This window comes from Globicephala melas, chromosome 3 (assembly GCF_963455315.2).
Source record: "Globicephala melas chromosome 3, mGloMel1.2, whole genome shotgun sequence".
Lineage (NCBI taxonomy): Eukaryota > Metazoa > Chordata > Mammalia > Artiodactyla > Delphinidae > Globicephala > Globicephala melas.
In genome coordinates, this window is record NC_083316.1 from 108517346 (window position 1) to 108540125 (window position 22780).

Below are 22780 nucleotides of genomic sequence, written 5' to 3' on the forward strand. Positions count from 1 at the left end.
CATGCTCTTAGATTGGAAGAACTAATACTGTTAAAATGGTCATACTATCCAAAGCAATCTACAGATTTAATGCAATCCCTATCAAAATACCTATGACATTTTTCACAGAACTAGAACAAATAATCCTAAAATTTATATGGAACCAAAGAAGACCCAAAATGCCAAAGCAATCCTGAGGAAAAAGAACAAACCTGGAGGCATAACCCTTCCAGACTTCAGACTATACTACAAAGCTGTAGTAATAAAAACAGCATGGTGTCGGCACAAAAAGAGACATACAGATCAATGGAACAGAACTGACTGCCCGGAAATAAACCCACACACTATTGTCAATTAATCTACAATAAAGGAGGCAAGAATATACAACGGAGAAAAGACAGTCTCTTCAGCAAGAGGTGAAGAGAAAAGCTAGATAGCTACAAATATATCAGTGAAATCAGAACACTCCCTCACATCATATACAAAAATAAACTCAAAATGGTTTAAAGACCTTGATATAAGACATGACACCATGAAACTCCCAGAAGAGAATATAGGCAGAACATTCTGTGACATAATCATAGCAATATTTACTTAGATCAAACTCCAAAGGCAAAAGAAATAAAAGTAAAAATAAACATATGAAACCTAATTAAACACAAAAGCTTTTGCACAGCAAAGGAAGCCATCAACAAAACAAAAAGACAACCTACGGAATGGGAGAAAAGTATCTGCAAATGATGTGACCAACAAGGGGTTAATGTCCAAAATATACAAACAGCTCATACAACTCAGTATGAAAAAAAAAAAAAATCAAAACATGGGCAGAAGACCTAAACAGATACTTCTCCAAACAAGACATAGAGATGGCCAACAGGCACATGAAAAGACGCTCAACATTGCTGATTATTAGAGAAACGCAAATCAAAACTACAATGAAGGGCTTCCCTGGTGGCGCAGCGGTTAAGAATCTGCCTGTCAATGCAGGGGACACAGGTTTGTGCCCTGGTCCAGGAAGATCCCACATGCCACAGAGCAACTAAGCCCATGCGCCACAACTACTGAGCCTGTGCTCTAGAGCCCGCAAGCCACAACTACTGAGCTCGCGTGCTGCAATTACGGAAGCCCAAGTGTCTAGGGCCTGTACTCCACAAGAGAAGCCAGTGCAATGAGAAGCCCACGCACCACAGCAAAGGGTAGCCCCCACTTGCTGCAACTAGAGAAAGACCACATGCAGCAACAAAGACCCAACACAGCCAAAAAAAATAAATAAAATAGATAAAAGAAATAGAAAAAGGAAAAAAAAAACAACTACAATGAAGTATCACCTCACACCAATCAGAATGGCTATCCTGAAAAAGTCTACAAATAGTAAATGCTGGAAAGGGTGTAGAGAAAAGGGAACCCTAGTACGCAGTTGGTGGTAATGTAAATTGGTGCAGCCACTATGGAAAACAATATGGAGGTTCCTTAAAAAACTAAAAATAGAGCTACCATATGATCCTGAAATCCCACTCCTGGGCATATATCTAGAAAGGACAAAACTCTAATTTTAAAAGATATATGCACCCTAATGTTCATAGCAGCACTACTTACAATAGCCAAGACATGGAAACAACCCCAATAGCCATCAACAGATGACTGGTTAAGAAGATGTGAGATAGATAGATAGATAGATAAAAGAGAATATTACTCAGTCATAAAAAGGAATGAAGTATTGCTATTTGCAGCAACAGGGATGGACCTATAGAATATTATACTGAGTGAAGTAAGTCACAGAAAGACAAATATTAAATGATATCACTTACCTGTGGAATCTAAAAATAATACAAATGAATCTATAGGCAAAACAGAAACAGCCTCATAGACATAGAAAACAAATTTAAGGTTACCAAAGGGACCAGGGCCCTGGGTCAAGGGAGGAACAAATTAGCAGTATGAATAACAGATACAACTACTCTACATAAAATACATAAGCAACAAGGATTTACTGTATAGCACAGGGAATTATACTCACTACCTTGTAATAACCTATAATGGAATATAATCTGAAAAAAATAACTGAATCACTTTGCTGTACACCTGAAACTAATATAGTATAAAATAAATGAAAAAAAGAAAAAAATTTTTGCTATACTACCTTATCTAGATTAACTATGAATATGTAGAAATTTGGCCAGATACACAGGTTTCATTTAAAGTAAAGTAAAACGTCTTAATGCTGCATTTTCTAAGTTGCCTGAAACATATCCCTTTTAGAAGAAAAACAAAACAAAACCCTATTACTTTAAGAAACAGCATATGCAAGTAACATGACCAAATATCATTCTCTAACGCAGTCTAATAGTTAAAAAGTCAGTTTTGTCTACGTGGAATCAACTTAGTCCTCCCCTTCCCATGAGCTGCCAAATCTCTGACAGTATTCAGTAAGATAACCACTTAAAACTAGCTAAACAAGCCTTTACATGTGAAAATGCCACACTCAAGAGTCATCAAATGGAAAGAATACCAAGCAGTGTGCCTACTGCTTTCTGGTCCAATCAGGAAACCAGTATATCCTAGAGAGGACAACCCACAGCTACCAAGAGAAAATATGGAATCTGGCTAGACTTCATGACATGACAGTAAAAAAATTTGAGAAAAGAACACACTATAGTTGAGACTAGAGTAAGCAAGTAATCAATACACACACACAAACTATGCATTCTCCCTTATACAAGGAGAACCAAATAGTAAAATTAAAGATACTTAATAAAGCAATTCAACTTAGAATTTTTTCTAAAGAAACCAAGATAAGGGCATATATAACCACAAAATTACTTAGCACTTTATTTTAGAAAAATAACAAAAAACTAGGAAAATCTATATGACCAAATACTGGGAACCGAGTAAATAAATTATGGCAATTCTTACAATGGAGTACCACAACACTATTGAGAAAAATGTTGTTAAAAAAAAAAGTAACATTCAAAGATGTCACATTATATACATAAGTCTTTAAAAGTTACAAATCAGATCATATATTTAAGCTTTATGAAGTTAGCCAAAAAGCTTACGTATCTACCTACATGTTGAAAACCGTTTTATCCAAGAATATACAAAATGTCATCAGTGGTTACATAACTGAGTGATGGAACTAACCAAATATTAGTTTTTAAAAAATAGACAAGTTTCATTTGTGTAATAAGGCAAAACTTAAATTAGCTTAAATTAATTAGTGACAGGGAAATTTACTATATAAAAAGAAAAAGTGGGAATTCCCTGACATTCCAGTGGTTAGGACTCGGCACTTTCACTGCCATCGGCCTGGGTTCAATCCCTGGCCGGGGAACTAAGATCCTACAAGCCTTAAAGCATGGCCAAAAAACAAAAAAATCATTAAATAATAAAAACAGGAAATGAACTTTATGTAATTAAAAATTTGAGGACCATCTCATATGTTATTGTTTCATGTCAGAAACAGAATGTGCTCAATGAAATTAGGCAAATGTAACTAACTCCTAAGAGCTGCTTAAATTTAACACTTATTCTAATATAAACAACTCCCTAAGTAATCCTCTTTATTCCTAACATGGAATGAATGAATTTTCTGTTTCTGACAAACAACAGAACTAAACACACCCTTGGGAATTTGGCTGCCATCAATCTCTAGACTGTTTTTATATTTTGGGGGATCATGACTCCTTTGAAAACTTATAAAATACACCTGGATTTATTCTTTATTAGCCTATCCTTACTTCTTGATTCAACTACTTCTCAGTAGTTGAATTACAAAATTAAAGACTTCTGAAGAGGCAGAAGACCTAACTAGATATTTCTCCAAAGAAGACATACAGATGGCCCAGAAGCACATGAAGAGCTGCTCAACATAACTAATTATTAGAGAAATGCAAACCAAAACTACAATGAGGTATCACTTCACACCAGTTAGAATGGGCATCATCAGAAAATCTACAAACAACAAATGAGAGAGAGGGTGTGGAGAAAAGGGAACCCTCTGGCACTGTTGGTGGGAACGTAAATTGATACAGCCACTATGGAGAATAGTATGGAGATTCATTAAAAAACTAAACATAGGATTACCATATGATCCAGCAATCCCACTACTGGGCATATACCCAGAGAAAACATTAATTCAAAAAGACACATGCACCCCAATGTTCACTGCAGCACTATTTACAAAAGCCAGGTCACGGAAGCAACCGAAATGCCCATCGATAGACGAATGGATAAAGAAGTTGTGGTACATATACACAATGGAATAATACTCAGCCATAAAAAAAGAATGAAATTGAGTCATTTGTTGAGACGTGGATGGACCTAGAGACTGTCATACAGAGTGAATTAAGTCAGAAAGAGGAAAACAAATATCGTATATTAACGCATGTATGTGGAACCTAGAAAAATGGTACAGATGAACTGGTTTGGAGGGCAGAAGTTGAGACACACATGTAGAGAACAAACGTATGGACACCAAGGGGAGAAAACTGTGGTGGGGTGGGGATGGTGGTGTGCTGAATTGGGCGATTGGGATTGACATGTATACACTGATGTTTATAAAACTGAAGACTAATAAGAACCTGCAGTATAAAAAAACAAACAAAATAACTACTACTAAACTTTCTTTGGGTTATTTGTATGGAAATATGTTAATATAAATGTTTCAAACATTACATGAAATTTCTAAAAATCTTATATGTTCTGGTATAATGTTATAAGTCATAATTCTAGGTATTACTTTAAAATGTATAACTCAGAAATAACTAAATTTCCTTGTCAATTGCATTATTATGAACTTTCATCAAATCTTTAACCGTGGTCATTTTTAAGTCTTTTGTCATTTACAGACAGTTCCGGGTGTACTCAGATGCTTTTGCAAAAATGTTCCTATAAAAGGGTTTCATCTTCAAGGAATTCATGGAAAAGACTGACAAGTACAGGTTTCTGGTAACTGACCATACTGCTGAACTGAATGAATAAGCATTTTCAGAACTCTAATGGAAAACTGATGAATCCATAAAAGTGCTAACAAAAGACCAAGATGAAAAAAAATAAACAGGCACTAGTCCCCTCCACCAGGAAGCCTACACAACCCACTGAACCAACTTTAGCCACTGGGGACAGACACCAAAAACAACGGGAACTAAGAACCTGCAGCCTGCAAAAAGGAGAACCCAAACACAGTAAGATAAGCAAAATGAGAAGACAGAAAAACACACAGAAGATGAAGGAGCAAGATAAAAACCCACCAGACCTCACAAATGAAGAGGAAATAGGCAGTCTACCTGAAAAATAATTCAGAATAATGACAGTAAAGGTAACCCAAAATCTTGGAAATAGAGAAAATGCAAGAAACATTTAACAAGGACCTAGAAGAACTAAAGATGAAACAAGCAATGATGAACAACACACTAAATGAAATTAAAAATACTCTAGATGGAATCAATAGCAGAATAACTGAGGCAGAAGAACTGATAAGTGACCTGGAAGATAAAACAGTAGAAATAACTACCACAGAGCAGAATAAAGAAAAAACAATGAAAACAATTGAGGACAGTGTCAGAGACCTCGGGGACAACATTAAACGCAACAACATTCAAATTATAGGGGTCCCAGAAGAAGAAGAGAAAAAGAAAGGGACTGAGAAAATTTGAAGAGATTATAGTTGAAAACTTCCCTAACATGGGAAAGAAAAGAGTTAATCAAGTCCAGGAAGCACAGAGAGTCCCATACAGGATAAATCCAAAGAGAAACACACCAAGACACACATTAATCAAACTATCAAAAATTAAATGAAAAGAAAAATATTAAAAGCAGCAAGGGAAAAACAAAAAATAACATACAAGGGAATCCCCATAAGTTTAACAGCTGACCTTTCAGCAGAAACTGCAAGCCAGAAGGGAGTGGCAGGACATATTTAAAGTGATGAAAGGGAAAAACCTACAACCAAGATTACGCTACCCAGCAAGGATCTCATTCAGATTCGAAGGAGAAATTAAAACTTTTACAGACAATCAAAAGCTAAGAGATTTCAGTACCACCAAACCAGCTTTACAATAAATGCTAACGGAACTTCTCTAGGCAGGAAACACAAGAGAAGAAAAACACCTACAATAACAAACCCAAACAACTTAGAAAATGGTAAAAGGAACATACAGATTGATAACTACCTTAAATGTAAATGGATTAAATGCTCCAAACCAAAAGACACAGACTGGCTGAATGGACACAGAAACAAGACCCGTATATATGCTGCCGACAAGAGACCCACTTCAGACCTAGGGACACATACAGACCAAAAATGAGGGAATGCAAAAAGATAGTCCATACAAATGGAAATCAAAAGAAAGATGGAGTAGCAATTCTCATATCAGACAAAATAGACTTTAAAATCAAGACTAGTACAAGAGAAAAGGAGGACACTAGATAATGATCAATCCAAGAAGAAGATACAACAATTGTAAATTTTTATGCTCTCAACATAGGATCACCTCAATATATAAGGCAAATGCTAACAGCCATAAAAGGGGAAATCGACAGTAACACAATCATAGTAGGGGATTTAACACCCCACTTTCACCAATGGACAGATCATCCAAAAGGAAAATAAATAAGGAAACACAAGCTTTAAATGATACATTAAGCAAGATGGACTTAACTGATATTTATAGGACATTCCATCCAAATACAACAGAATACACTTTCTTCTCAAGTGCTCATGGAACATTCTCCAGGATAGATCATATCTTGGGTCACAAATCAAGCCTTGGTAAATTTAAGAAAATTGAAATCGTATCAAGTATCTTTTCCGACCACAACGCTATGAGACTAGATGTCACCTGAAAGAAAAAATCTGTAAAAACTATAAACACATGGAGGATAAACAATACACTAAATAACCAAGAGATCACTGAAGGAATCAGGAGGAAATAAAAAAATACCTAGAAACAAATGACAATGAAAACACGACAACCCAAAACTTATGGGATGCAGCAAAAGCAGTTCTAAGAGGGAAGTTTAGAGCAATACAATCCTATCTCAAGAAACATCTCAAATAAACAACCTAACCTTACACCTAAAGCAATTAGAGAAAGAAGAACAATAAAACCCCAAAGTTGGCAGAAAGAGAGAAATCATAAAGATCAGATCAGAAATAAATGAAAAAGAAAGGAAGGAAACAATAGCAGAGATCAATAAAACTAAAAGCTGGATCTTTGAGAAGATAAACAAAATTGATAAACCATTAGCCAGACTCATCAAGAAAAAAAGGCAGAAGAATCAAATCAACAGAATTAGCAATGAAAAAGGAGAAGTAACAACGGACACTGCAGGAATACAAAAGATCATGAGAGATTACTACAAGGAACTATATGCCAATAAAATGGACAACCTGGAAGAAATGGACAAATTCTTAGAAAAGCACAACCTTCCGAGAATGAACCAAGAGAAACAAAATATAAGCAGACCAATCACAAGCACTGAAATTGAGACTGTAATTAAAAATCTACCAAAAAACAAAAGCCCAGAACCAGATGACTTCACAGGCAAATTCTATCAAACATTTAGAGACGAGTTAACAACCATCTTTCTCAAACTCCTCCAAAATATAGCAGAGCGAGGAACACTCCCAAACTCGTGCTACAAGGCCACCATCACCCTGATAGCCCAGCCAGAGAAAGATGTCACAAAGAAAGAAAACCACAGGCCAATATCACTGATGAACATAGACGTAAAAATCCTCAACAAAATACTAGCAAACAGAATCCAACAGCACATTAAAAGAATCATACACCATGATCAAGTGGGGTTTATCCCAGAATACAAGGATTCTTCAATATATGCAAATCAATCAATGTGATACACCACAGTAACAAATTGAAGGAGAAAAACCATATGATCATCTCAACAAATGCAGAAAAAGATTTTGACAAAATTCTACACCCATTTATGATAAAAACCATCCAGAAAGCAGGTATAGAGGGAACTTACCTCAACATAATAAAGGCCATATATGACAAACCCACAGCCAGTATCGTTTTCAATGGTGAAAAACTGAAACTATTGTCTCTAAGATCAGGAACAAGACAAGGTTTTCCACTCTCACCACTATTATTCAACATACGTTTGGAAGTTTTAGCCACAGCAATCAGAGAAGAAAAAGAAATAAAGGAATCCAAATTGGAAAAGAAGAAGTAAAGCTGTCACTGTTTGCAGATGACATGATACTATACACAGAGAATCCTAAAGATGGTACCAGAAAACTACTAGAGCTTATCAATGAATCTGGTAAAGTAGCAGGATGCAAAATTAATTTACAGAAATCTCTGTCATTCCTATACACTAATGATGAAAAATCTGAAACAGAAATTAAGGAAACACTCCCATTTAACACTGCAACAAAAAGAATAAAATATCTAGGAATAAACCTACCTAAGGAGAAAAAAGACCTGCATGCAGAAAACTATATGATACTGATAAAAGAAATTAAAGATGATACAAACAGATGGAGAGATATAACATGTTCTTGGTTTGGAGGAATCAACATTGTGAAAAGGACTATACTATCCAAAGCAATCTACAGATTCAATGCAATCCCTATCAAACTACCAATGGCATTTTTCACAGTACTAGAACAAAAAATTTTAGTTTGTATAGAAACACAAAAGACTCCGAGTAGCCAAAGCAATCTTGAGAATGAAAAATGGAGCTGGAGGAATCAGGCTCCCGGACTTCAGACTATACTACAAAGCTACAGTAATCAAGACAGTATTGCACTGGCACAAAAACAGAAATATAGATCAATGGAACAGGATAGAAATCCCAGAGATAAACCCATGTACATATGATTGCCTTATCTTTGATAAAGGATGCATGAATATACAATGGAGAAAAGACAGCCTTTTCAATAAGTGGTGCTGGGAAAACTGGACAGCTACATGTAAAAGAATGAAATCAGAACACTCCCTAACACCATACACAAAAATAAACTCAAAATGGATTAAAGGCCTAACTGTAAGGCCAGACACTCTAAAACTCTTAGAGGAACACAGAGGCAAAACATTCTATGACATAAATCACAGCAAGATTCTTTTTGACCCACCTCCTAGAGAAATGGAAATAAAAACAAAAATAAACAAATGGGACCTAATGAAACTTAAAAGCTTTTGCACAGAAAAGGAAAACATAAACAAGACGAAAAGACCCTCAGAATGGGAGAAAATATTTGCAAATGAAGCAACTGACAAAGGATTAATCTCCACAATTTACAAGCAGCTCAATATCAAAAAAACAAGCAACCCAATCTAAAAATGGGCAGAAGATCTAAATAGACATTTCTCCAAAGAAGATATACAGATTGCCAACAAACACATGAAAGGATGCTCAACATCACTAATCATTAGAGAAATGCAAATCAAAACTAAATGAGGTATCACCTCACACCAGTCAGAATGGCCATCATCAAAAAATCTACAAACAATAAATGCCGTAGAGGGTGTGGAGAGAAGGGAACCCTCTTGCACTGTTGGTGGAATATAAATTGATACAGTCACTATGGAGAACAGTACGGAGGTTCCTTAAAACACTAAGAATAGAACTACCATATGACCCAGCAATTCCACTACTGGGCATATACCCTGAGAAAACCATAATTCAAAAAGAGTCATGTACCACAATGTTCACTGCAGCTCTATTTACAATGGCCAGGTCATGGAAGCAACCTAAGTGTCCATCAACAGATGAATGGATAAAGAAGATGTGGCACATATGTACAATGGAATATTACTCAGCCATAAAAAGAAACAAAATTGAGGCATTGGGGCTTCCCTGGTGGCGCAGTGGTTGAGAGTCCACCTGCCGATGCAGGGGACGTGGGTTCGTGCCCCGGTCCGGGAAGATCCCACATGCAACGGAGCGGCTAGGCCCGTGAGCAATGGCTGCTGAGCCTGCATGTCCGGAACCTGTGCTCCGCAACGTGAGAGGCCACAACAGTGAGAGGCCCACGTACCGCAAAAAAAAAAAAAGAAATAGAATTGAGTCATTTGTAGTGAGGTGGATGGACCTAGAGTCTTATACAGAGTGAAATAAGTCAGAAAAAGAAAAACAAATACTGTATGCTAACACATATATATGGAATGTTAAAAAAAAAAGGTTCTGAAGAACCTAGGGGTAGGACAGGAATAAAGACACAGACGTACAGAATGGACTTGAAGACACGGTGAAGGGGAAGGGTATGCTGGGATGAAGTGAGAGAGTGGCATGGACATATATACAACACCAAATGTAAAACAGATAGCTAGTGGGAAGCAGCCACATAGCACAGGGAGATCAACTCAGTGCTTTGTGACCACCTAGAGGGGTGGGATAAAGCAGAGGGGTGGGATAAAGCAGAAGGGTGGGATAAAGCAGATGGGAGGGAGAATCAAGAGGGAGGAGATACGGGGATATAAGTATATGTATAGCTGATTTACTTTGTTATAAAGCAGAAACTAACACCCCGCTGTAAAGCAATTACACTCCAATAAAGATGTTAAAATATATATATATGTAAATTAAGTATACTGCATATGAACTAAGAAATACCCATGAAATGTTCCTAAATATACTCACAGAAAGATAGCTGTTAATGTCCACATCATCAGTAATAGTTTGACGTTCTCCTTTACAGTTAATTTTCCGAAACCTTCGTCGAGACTGTCTGGCAGGAATTTCTCTTTGTAGAATACTATCTTCATTATCTTTGGAATTCTCTACCTGAAACACATGTTCGCATTCCTGATTAAACATCCAATTTTTCCATATTACTGACAGTCTATGAAGTTTTAACAGGCGCATAAGGGTTCATTTACTACTTGCACGAAACTGCCTGAAGGAAACAGTCTGTATAGGACAATGCTCATGACTTCAAAAAGACTAAAGGTGACGTTATTATAAAGATCTGGAGACCACAGTTTCCTTCCAGGAAATAGTCCCTCTTGCTCACATAAACATACATCCTCTAAGTAAAGTCATTTACCAGAAATGAAGGCTGTTAACTACACCTACACATTCAATAATTACAATTCCAAGTTAGTCTAATTACAAACTGCCTGATTATACACATATTTTATTTAGCAAACAATCATGGTTATGACTTCAGTGAATTCCTAAACAGTGAAACAAGAATGTTTTATGCATTATTCTTTGATGTCCATCTTAATGTGTGAAAATAGTCAAGAATAAATAAGGCTGGCATCTTCTAAGGAAGAAGGGGAAACTAACATTTATTGAGGGCTTATAATAGGACAGCATGGATATATATTATACTATTTAGTTTACACAACAGCCCTGTAATCAGGTATTACTATTTCTAGTTTATACGTGAACAAAGTAAAATCCAAAAAGATCAGCGACTTTTCAGTCTCACAACAGTGATACTTATTAAAGGTGACCTGGCATACAGGCCTGTTTCCAAGACTTACGCTACTGATAAAAGACTGCATTGCCAGGGGAGGTGGGGAGCGGGAGGAAAGAAATAGGTGAGGGAGATTAACAGGTACAAACTTCCAGCTGTAAAATAAATGAGTCATAGATATGAAATACACAGCATGAGGAATATAGTCAATAGTTATATAATATCAATATCTTTGTATGATGACAGATGGTAAATGGACTTACTGTGGTGATCATTTTGAAATGTACAGAAATACCAAATCACTACTTTGGGTAAAAGGAACTAACATTGTGTTCTGGGTCAATTATAGTTCAAAAACAAAGAAACTTATAGAAAAAGAGACCAGATTTATGGTTCCCAGAGGTGGGGGCTGAGGGGAGCAGGAATTGGATGAAGGCAGTCAGAAGGTACAAACTTCCAGTTATAAGACAAATAAGTACTAGGGATGTAATGTCAACATGATAAATATAATTAACAATGTCATATGTTACATATGAAAGTTGTTAAGAGAGTAAATCCTAAGCGTTCTCATCACAAGAAAAATAAGTTTTTTCTATTTCTTTAATTTTCTATCTATATGAGATGATTGTTGGTCACTAAACTTACTGTGATTTATCACTTCACGATGTATGTAAGTCAAACCATTATGCCTTAAACTGATACAGTGCTGTATGTAAATTATATCTCAGTAAAACTAGAAAAAAAAGGACTACCTTTCCCATCTAATGACAGAGTATAGCATAATTTTTAGAAATTACTTTTACAAAGGAATATTGACATGCTCTAAAGTAGAGTTTATAATTAACCTCACATCCAATAAATAACAAATGGTAATTTCAGCTTTTTCCCTCAACTACTTTTCCTGCTAATGTCATATCTCTTGCTGATATCAAAAATTTCCTAGTCATCCAAGTATGAAATTCCAACATTTCCAATTCCCCTGCTTGTCTTCCATATCTTATCTTCAATCATTTCTTAGAACCTGTCAAATCTTTGTTTAGAAATCCCTTTCACAATGCCTTTTCTTTCATTCCCATTACCACCATTCTTTATTCAAGTCTTAATCACTTCAGTCCTGAACTTGCTGCTTCTGTCATGTTCCTCTCCAATTCCATCCGGCATGGTCAGATAAATCATCATTATGTCAGGTCTCCTGTTCAAAATGCTACAATGGACCTCTAATGGTTACCAAATAAATTTTAAACTATTATATTTGATATTCCAAGTCATACATGCTCCATTCCCAAAATATTTTTATCACTTTATCTTATACATGGGAGCCTGGAAAAACTGCTCCCGTATCCTCCTCCCCACAAAAAATCCTCTCACATAAAAGCTCTAATGAGATATGCACAATTTCCTGATGATTTCTCAGAAAGAGGTGATGTCTAAGCTGTTCTGTAGGTTTGAGAGTTCCAAGAGTAAGTGGCAGCCAAGTCAATGTGACTATTCATGGGTCCCTATACATAAATAACTTACATTCTGCTAAGTAACTTTACTTATTTACTCAATTTCTGTTATCCTATCAATGTTATCTTCATATGCTGAAACACTACCAATCATTTGAGACACATCTCAACTGCCATCTCTTCCGTAACCACAAGAGACATTCCTTTTAACTGCTTTACTGTGTGCACACAACCTGGACTTCTCATAAACAGGACTGCCTTCAGGCCTTTACATACATATGCGTTATTTCTGCCTAAAAGCCCATGCCTCCTTTGCTAACATCTCAGCATCCTACACATACCTCATGACCCAGTTCAAACAACCCTACCTCTGCCTCAAGAGGTAGGTGCTACCCCTTCTATAGCACTAAGCATACTGGCCATAATTATTAGATAAGCCTACCTCACTACAAGCTACCTAGTATAGGAAGTGCATTGTATTTACATTCATCTTTGTCCACTTATTCAAAACATTTGCCGAAGTGGGCATTACATTAAATTCTTTCTTTCTCCCCAAATGTCTTAAGCCCTTGGATGTATGTATAAGATACTCAAGAAATATACAGGCAGGCAGAATAAGTTACTGAATACTACTCTTCTGAAAAGTAAAATCCAGAAGAGACAGGGGCTTGATTTCCAACTTAAAACTACAGAATTTTGTATAGGTAGCAAATACATGTTACCTCCTTGAGATTCAATTTCCTTTTCTAAAAATGGGAGAACCATTGTATTTTCTAAATCACTATACTAGGCCAAGTACCAGAAACTATTACTTATGTCCTTTAAGGCTCACAACATAGCTACTCTTTCTGTATTAACGGATGGTGCAGAGTCTCATAAAACTTAAGTATTTCACAGAAGTGTGTGAGTAACAATTCAAAAACCAAGTGTGGGGACTTCCCTGGTGGTCCAGTGGCTAAGACTCTGCACTCTCAAAGCAGGGGGCCCAGGTTCAATCCTTGGTTGGGGAACTAGATCCCGCATGCAAGCCGCAACTAAAGATCCCACATGCTGCAACAAAGATCCCACCTGCCACAACTAAGACCCAGTGCAGCCAAAAATAAATAAATGAATGAATGAATATTTAAAAAAACACCAAGTGTGACTAAGAAGTTCATCTCCTTCATACTGCCCTATCCCACAGGATGAACTAGATTATTTACTTTAGGTAAAATTCCAGTATCATATCCATATTCTTAGATCCTTCAATAGCTACCATTTATTGAGCAAAAGCAGAAATTTAAACAATAAATGTTTTTCAAAATAGAAACAGTAGTAAATTAAATTTAGGAAAGGAGTTTCTAGCCTTAAAAATGTGGGGAAAAGTACCAAATGAAAGGAAAAACCAAACAATGGAAAAAGGATTAAGCACCCTTAGTAAAGCTCCCGCTGATTACAACTGAAATGTGAGTTTTAAAAATAAAAACTCATAAACACATACTGAAATGGCAGAAAAATAAGGAATCCAAATGCAAAGAAAGAAGTGAAAACAAAATGCCAGGAAGTAGGCTAGCAACAAAGCCCCAATCTAGCAGATGATTTCTCAACTTTAGAGACAAGACTTTCCACTTTCATGGTTGTAGGGAACGAGAGAGAGAGGAAATAAAATAGAGAATCCAACAAAGGCAGGGAATCCAAAGGAGACTTACTCATTCCAAAGAGCTACACCCTCACTGCAAGCTTAAAGCCCATCCTGCAGAAGGGAGAGGAAGAAAACTTGCTTAGCACTGAGAAAAGGACTGCTGGGGGTGGACGGAATTCAAAACAGAAGCCATCCTTCATGCAGGTCTGTAGTTTTAATTCATAGTACCTTAAGCACATAAAAAAATTTAAAGAAGTTCAGGACTAAAAACATACATGCAACTGGCAAAAACAAATCTAAAACCTCTCTGGTAAGAATGCAACTTTAACCCAAACCTCAAGGAATTCCCACACCCAAAGTTCAACACATATGAAGTCATGTACAAATATACAAAAAAAAAAAAAAACCCAAAACAAAAAACAAAAAACCCCAACAACAACAAAACCCAATCACGAGAGACATAATGAGCAATAATGGACAGAAAAACGGTAGCAGAATCACACCTGCAAGTATACCAATATTGGAAGTATCAGAAAATATAAAGCTATTAAAAAAAAAAAACTTTAAACAAAAAGAAACTTGAAAATGAGCCAGAGATTATAAATAGCAACCAAACAGGTAAGGATTCACCAGGACAAAAAAAAAAAAAAAATCCTCCCCAAATGCCCTCCCTCCCCACTGCCAAGCTAGCAAATAGACAGTAACAAGAAAGAGCCATCTACCTTCGAAAGAGGGATGAGAACATGGAAATATATCCTGTCTGAAACACAAGAGCACAGAGAAGGCCTAAAACTGAGGGTGGAACAGGAACACTTAGAAAAATCTTCCAAAAAACCAGTCCCACCCCTAAGCACAAAGTAACACTAGAGGAATTTGATGGTGCGCTGAAGCTAACAATAACAACAACAAAAACCCAAACCTAACTCAATTCTAGCAGAAGAGGTGTGTTCATCTCCAGGCCTAAACACTGTCTACCCTCTGTCTTTATTGCTCTACATACAGTATGTAGTATCAAATACAAAATAACGACTCACATAAAAATGAAGGGATTAAAAAAAAAAACCCAATCCACTGCCAAGAGACAAAGCAATCAACAGAGCAATCCCCGAAAATTAAGAGATGACCCAGATGAATATCACACAGAATTTAGAACAACTATAATATGGTAATGGTTCAGTGGAAAAGGTGGACAATATAACTAGACAGATGGAGCAGACATAAGAAAAGTATTACAGAAAAGTGAAAATGTCAGAAACAAAAAACATGGTACTAAAGATGAAGAATGCCTTTGATGAGCTCATCAGTAGACTGGATACAATCAAGTTAAGAATCAATGAACTTAAACATAGGTCAACAGAAATTACCCAAAATGAAAGAGGGGCAGGGAGAGAGGAAGAGAGAGAAAGTAAAAAAGAAAAATGAAGGAATTAAATGGTGTATTAAGATATAACTAAAAAGAGGATTAGTGAATTGGGAAAACAGAGCTAAAAAAAATAAGAGTATGTACCACAAAGTCAGGATAAGATGAAAAACAAGAAAAAAATCTTAAGAAATATAGAGAATAGGACTTCCCTGGTGGTGCACTGGTTAAGAATCCGCCTGCCAATGCAGGGGACATGGGTTTGAGCCCTGGTCTGGGAAGATTCCACATGCCTTGGAGCAACTAAGCCCATGCGCCCCAACTACTGAGACTGCGTTCTAGAGCCCGCAAGCCACAACTACTGAATCCCACGTGCCTAGAGCCCACACTCCGCAACGAGAAGCCACCGCAATGAGAGGCCCACGTACCACAATGAAGAGTAGCCCCGCTCACCACAACTAGAGAAAGTCGACGCGCAGCAACGAAGACCCAACACAGCCCCCAAAAATAAAATAAATAAATTTATTAAGAAAAAAGAAATATAGAGAATAAGCTGAAAATATTTAACATATATTTAAACAAAGTTCAAGAAAATGATAATAGAAAAATGAAGACAATGTCCAAAGAGAAAATGAGATTTTTTTAGTTAAAAAAAAAAAAGACAGCCCAAAGCTCTCCAACAAATCCAAATCAGGATACTTAAAAACTACAACTACAAATCCACACAGAAAAGATAAACAGAAGACTTTCAACGCAGCCAGAAGGAAACGATAGATCAGCTATAAAGGAAGGGCATTAAATTAATAACTGACTTCTCAAAAAACAACAGATGCCACAAAACAGAATGTACTGACTGCTGAGGAAAAAAAGGATTTTTCTCCTAAAATTGCATCCATAGCAAAACAATCCTTAAGAATAATACAAAATAAAGCTATTTTCAGGCAAAATTAAGAAAAAGAACAATACACCCAGTTGAAATGTTTACCAACAAAACCCCTTTATTAAAGAAAAATTTAAAGAGTGTGCCTCAGATATAACACAAATGGTCCCATAAGTAAGGTCTCAAATCCAAGAAATAACTAAAAGCAAAGAAATGCTAAATACATGGTTAAATCTGAGCAAATAACAACTGTATAAAATAATAAAGTAAGACAAAATTTGTGGAATAAGTAAGTAGAACTAAAATACTGGTCAACAGCAATTACATTTGGATGTAGTGGCCAGCATTAAACTTTTATCAACTTTACTACTTATTAACTTGTGCTACTTTTAAGTAACCTGGAATTAGCAAGAAAAGAATAGACCAAATACAGTATCTAAGGAAGTACTGGGGGAGGGAGTTGAGAGTGGAAAAAAAGAACTTACTATATTATATAGAGAGAGTAAAAATAACGAGGAAAAAAAAGTAGAGTATATACAAAGCACATAAAAGTAAATCCAAAAAGTAAAAGTAAATCCAAACCTGTCAGAAACCACAAAGAATGTAAACGGAAGAATCTTCTCAGGTTAAAAAAAAATCTTATACCAAATGCAGAAAAAGAGTTAGTTAACAGCCTCCAAGTACTGAGGCCCACAGAATCCAGATACAAAGATGACAAAAGAGTACTAGAAATTAAATTACGAGCTAACATCTCACTAAGAAATAATGAATGCAAGAATCCTAAACTCAACTATCAAATTAAGCCTAGAAACTCAGAAAAATATAACAAATAACTCAGGCTGAGCATTTACTGGGAATGTAATGGTAGTTTAATATTATAAAAATCTATAAATATAAATCAAATTAAGAGACCAAAGGAGAAAAGAGCACAGATCTCTGTAACAAAGGCAGAAAAAGTTTTTAATCAATTTCAGTAACCTTTCCTGATAAAAAATTTTAACACTACTTTTTGATACTCAAGATACCGCTTTAAGTTATGAACTTCTGAGAGACTCCCAATAGTTTTTTGATATTTCTTTGCTTTCTGACACAAGAAATCCTAGTCTAATACATTTCCTGCTCCACATGTGATGTAAGCTATTATTTTATGGAGGTTTATATCATTTTAGTGGGGAAATACTATTTACTCACCATCTGGGCTCTTATAAACACTAGTAATCACTAAAACTACTTTTTTGTTGCCGCTTTTGCAATGAATAGCCCTAAGAAATACATTTTTTTCATAAAGTGAACTAACTTGGGAAATATTTTTAAAACAAATGCTGACATATTCTATTCAAATTTTGCACTAGAGTTTTACTTAGTATCTTTTATTTAGTATTTATTTTATTTTATTTACTTAGTACAACTCTTTTTCTTTTATATTGGGGAAAAATGATTCCTAATGACAATAATATATACATATATTAACTACATTACATTAATTATAATCATTGTAAAATAAATTTAATTACATCCAATTAAATTAAATGTATCTTAGTAACAAAAAATTTCTCTTTATACACTTAGCTTATCTATACACATGTATGTTATATATACATATATAATAGCTTTAACAGTATCAACATTACCACCAACATCCTGATACTATATAATCGGTTCCTAATGATTTATGTATATAAGATTATATATGTAAGTATATATTATCATCACATAAGTTACATACATGTAAGTATATGTAATGTGTCTCCACACACACACACACACATCTACATAAAACTTTTTAAATACTGTCATTACTACTAAAAATGAAACTACTGACCCTTTCTGTCCTCATGAGATACTCCATTAAAAATGCAAAGACAAAATATTGCCTTTTAAAGTCACCAGAGGGCTCCCCCGGTGGCGCGGTGGTTAAGAATCTGCCTGCCAATGCAGGGAACATGGATTCGATCCCTGGTCCAGGAAGATCCCACATGCCGCGAAGCAACTAAGCTCATGCGCCACAACTGAGCCTGCACTCTAGAGCCTGAGAGCCACAACTACTGAGCCATGAGCCACAACTACTGAAGCCCGCACACCTAGAGCCTGTACTCCACAACAAGAGAAGCCACCACACTGCAACGAAGACCCAACGCAGCCAAAAAATAAATAAATAAAAAATTTAAAAAAAAAATTGTTCTTAAAGTCACCAGAAATAAAAACTCCTGGGAATTAAACCAACAATTTTTTTTTTGCGGTACACGGTCCTCTCACTGTTGTGGCCTCTCCCGTAGCGGAGCACAGGCTCCGCACGCGCATGCTCAGTGGCCATGGCTAACAGGCGGCCATGGCTCACGGGCCCAGCCGCTCCGCGGCACGTGGGATCTTCCCGGACCGGGGCACAAACCCGTGTCCCCTGCATCGGCAGGCGAACTCTCAACCACTGCGCCACCAGGGAAGCCCCTAAACCAACAATTTTACATATAATAAATTCACTTTTTTTTAAAGAGATATTTTTCTCCTTTTTGAATTATTTTAAGTATTTAAAAACTTTACTTGGCTCCACTAAGCAGCTCATCTTTCTCAGGTCTTTTTGGGCTCTTCTTGATTTTTTACTGTTCCAAATGTATTAGGCACAAAACAACAACCATTCTGATGGTATTTTTCATTGGAATCTCATTAAATTCACAAGATAATCTAAGGAAAATGAATACCTTTATGATGATGACTCCTTAGTTGAGAACATGGTATCTCATTTTTTGTTCAAGCTGCATTTTATATTTTTGCAGAGCATTTAAAAACAATGTCTTTGCAAATTTGTTAAGTTTATGCTAAAGTATTTTATGTAGTTATTGTAAATATATTCTCTTATTTGACATTTACTTAGGTCACAGGTCAATTTCTTGATCTCCATAAGAAAATCTGCTGGGATTTTCATGGGGATTACACTTAATTTTTCATCAATTTGGAGACAATTTACATCTTAAAAATATTGATTCTTTCAACTGATCTAGAGCTGAGGAAGAATTCAAAAATTTTTTATGGTTTTCTGTGTAGGGAGTCTCCTATAACTTTTGTTAGATTTATTCTGATGTATATGGATGTTTTTGACATTTATAAATGGTTTTCTTACTAAATTCTATTTTTCTAACATTTTGTTGCTCATAAATATAAATACAATTGACCGAGTGACCCTGCTGAAATGATTTCTTATTAATTCTAAAAGTTCACATGTAGTTATTTATGGATTTTCTATATGCAAATCACGTCATTTGTGACAGTTTTATATTTTCATTTCTAATCTATCTTTTTCCCCTTGCCTAAATGCACTATATAGGACTTTTTAGACATTGGGTTTGGAGTGAGCTTTGACATATTCCCTAATGCCAGGAAAAGGTTTTCAATGTTTATTGTAAGGTTTGTGCAGATACCTTTAATAAGATTATGAAAGTTTCCCGCTTTTTCTAGCTTGCTAAAAGTTTTAAAAATCCTCATGAATGGGTTTTGAGTATTATCAAATGCTTTTTTTTGTATCTATAGAGATGATCATTTGACTAATTTCTCTAATTATATTAATATAATGAATCAGGGCTTCCCTGGTGGCGCAGTGGTTGAGAGTCCGCCTGCCAATGCAGGGGATACGGGTTTGATCCTTGGTCTGGGAGGATCCCACATGCCGCAAAGCTACTGAGCCCGTGTGCCACGGCTGCTGAGCCTGTGCTCTGGAGCCCGGAGGCCATGGCTGCTGAGCCCACGTGCCACAACTGCTGAAGCCTGCAGGCCTAGAGCCCGTGCTCCCGCGGCGAGAGAGGCCACCGCAATGAGAAGCCCGCGTACTGCAACAAAGAGTAGCCCCCCGCTCGCCACAACTAGAGAAAGCCCACGCGCAGCAGCAAAGACCCAACACAGCCAAAAATAAATAAATAAATTTATATTAAAAAATATATATACGATGAATCATACTGATTTTCAAATACTAAAACAATCTTGCAACTATGGAAATAAATTCAACTTTGTCATGATATTTTATCCTATTTATGTATCACTCGAATTTGATTTCCTAATATTTGAAGATTTTAAAATCTATTTTCATTTTAAAAATGACCTGTAATACTGCTTTTGGGTAATATCCTTGTTAGGTTTTGCTCTCAAAATTAAACTGGGCTCTTACACAATGTTATATGTCACTAGTATCTCAATAAAAAAAAAATTAAACTGGGCTCATTAAGGGAACATATTCAATTTTTTTTCTGTTTCCAGTTAGACTTTATGTATTTCTTCTTTAAATGTTTGGAAAAATTCACCAGTGAAACCATGTGGGTCTGAATTTCTAAATGGAAGGTCTGTAATTACAGGTTCACTTTCTTTCTATATATTGGATTATGCAGATTTTCTGTTTGTGTGAGGGTGTGTGCCAGTTTTGGTAAGCTGTGTATTTCAAGGAATTTGACTCTCTAAAATCTCAAACTTATTTAAAATTTTCATAATATCCTTTCTTTTGTTACTTTTTTTAAAGTTCATTAGATCCATAGAGTACTGTATCCTTTCTCATTACTGACACTGGTTATGTAGTATCTGTTTCATTCTTGATTATTTTTGGCAGGGATTTATCAATTATATTATCCTTTTCTGAGAACAAACTTTTGCCTTTGCTGATTCTTAAGTTTGCTTGACATGCCACTGATTTTTATATTTATCTTTATTATTGCTTGGCTTCTAATTTCTGTTGGTATAGTTTGCTGCTTTCTAATTTCCTGACGTGGATACTTAACTCATCTAATGTCAGCCTTTCATTCTAACAGCATTAAGGCTTAAATTGCTCAGCAAGAAAGGCTTAAAATGAATTTCATGTTTTGATATGCCACCTTCATTCAGTTCAAAATATTTTCTCATTTTCATAGTGACTCTTCTTTGACAAGTGATTTAACGTATACTCCTGAATTTCAAAAGCTGTATTTTGTTCCAGTTGTGTTTTTGTAATTTTTTTTAAAATTAATTCCATGGTGGTCAAAAACTATAAATTGTAAAATTTTAAATCTTTTCTTTTTTGAGCTTTATGTCCCGCCTATGGTCAACTTTTTAAAATATTCTATGTGCACTTGAAAAGCAGATGTATTCTACTACTGATGAATGTAGTGTTCTCTATATGTCTATTAGGCAGAGTGCTGTTTCCTTAAACCTCATGAACCAATCTCCGCTAGCTTCAAACTTATCTTCTGCAGCTGTCTCACTTCTTTCAGCCTTCATAGAATTGAAGACCGTTAGGACCTTGCACTAGATTGGGTTTTGGCTTAAGGGATGTCATGGCTGGTTTGATATTCTAATCCAGACCACTAAAACTTTCACCCGTTGGGCAATAAGGCTGCTTCACTTCCTTACCATTCATGTGTTCATTGTCGTAACACTTCTAATTTCCTTCGAAAACATATCCTTTGCAATCACAACTTGGTTAAGTGTTTGGCACAAGAGTTCTGGCTTTCGGCCTGTCTCAGCTTTCAACATGCCTTCCTCACTAAGCTTAATCATTTCTAGCTTTTGATTTAAATTGAGAGATGTGCAACCTTTCCTTTCACTTGAGCACTTAGAGGCCGCTGTAGAGTTACTGACTAGCCTAATTTCAATACTGTTGTGTCTCAGGGAATAGGGAAGCCTGGGGATAGGAAGAGAGATGGGGGAGCAGCCAGTCAGTGGACCAGTCAAAACACATAGAACATTTACCGACCATCTTATATGGGTGTGGTTCATGATGCATCAAAACAATTATAATAGTAACATCAGAGATCACTGTAACAAATATAATAATAAAAAATGGCACAAACAGACTTGCTTGATGTAGAGTTGCTACAAACCTTTGTTAAAAAAAAAAAGTATTTGCAAGGTGCAATAAAACAAAGTGTGTCTATAGTCAACATGTATTTAGATAAACCCATATATTTATTCTTTCCATTGTCCTTTGCTCCACATCTCTGTGCTTCCATCTGAGATTCTCTCCTGTCTGAAAAATTCTTTTAGCAAACTGAGTACTGGTCTACTGATGAAAAATTTTCTTAGCTTCTGTGTGAAAATCTTTAAATTCCGTAACTAATGAAGGTAAAATTACCGCTGTGTTTTACTGTTG

The 22780-nt window shown here is 35.9% G+C and overlaps 1 protein-coding gene across 7 annotated transcripts in view; it reads right to left on the reverse strand.

The window, feature by feature from the left end:
- Nucleotides 1–22780, reverse strand: part of RAPGEF6 (Rap guanine nucleotide exchange factor 6) — a 217805-nt gene that overhangs the window by 125043 nt on the left and 69982 nt on the right. For all 7 annotated transcript variants that reach the window (XM_030869701.2, XM_030869700.2, XM_030869706.2 and 4 more), the window contains one exon: nt 10588–10731. In XM_030869701.2, coding sequence (XP_030725561.1) covers nt 10588–10731 — 144 coding nt within the window. The remainder of the gene's footprint in view (nt 1–10587; nt 10732–22780) is intronic.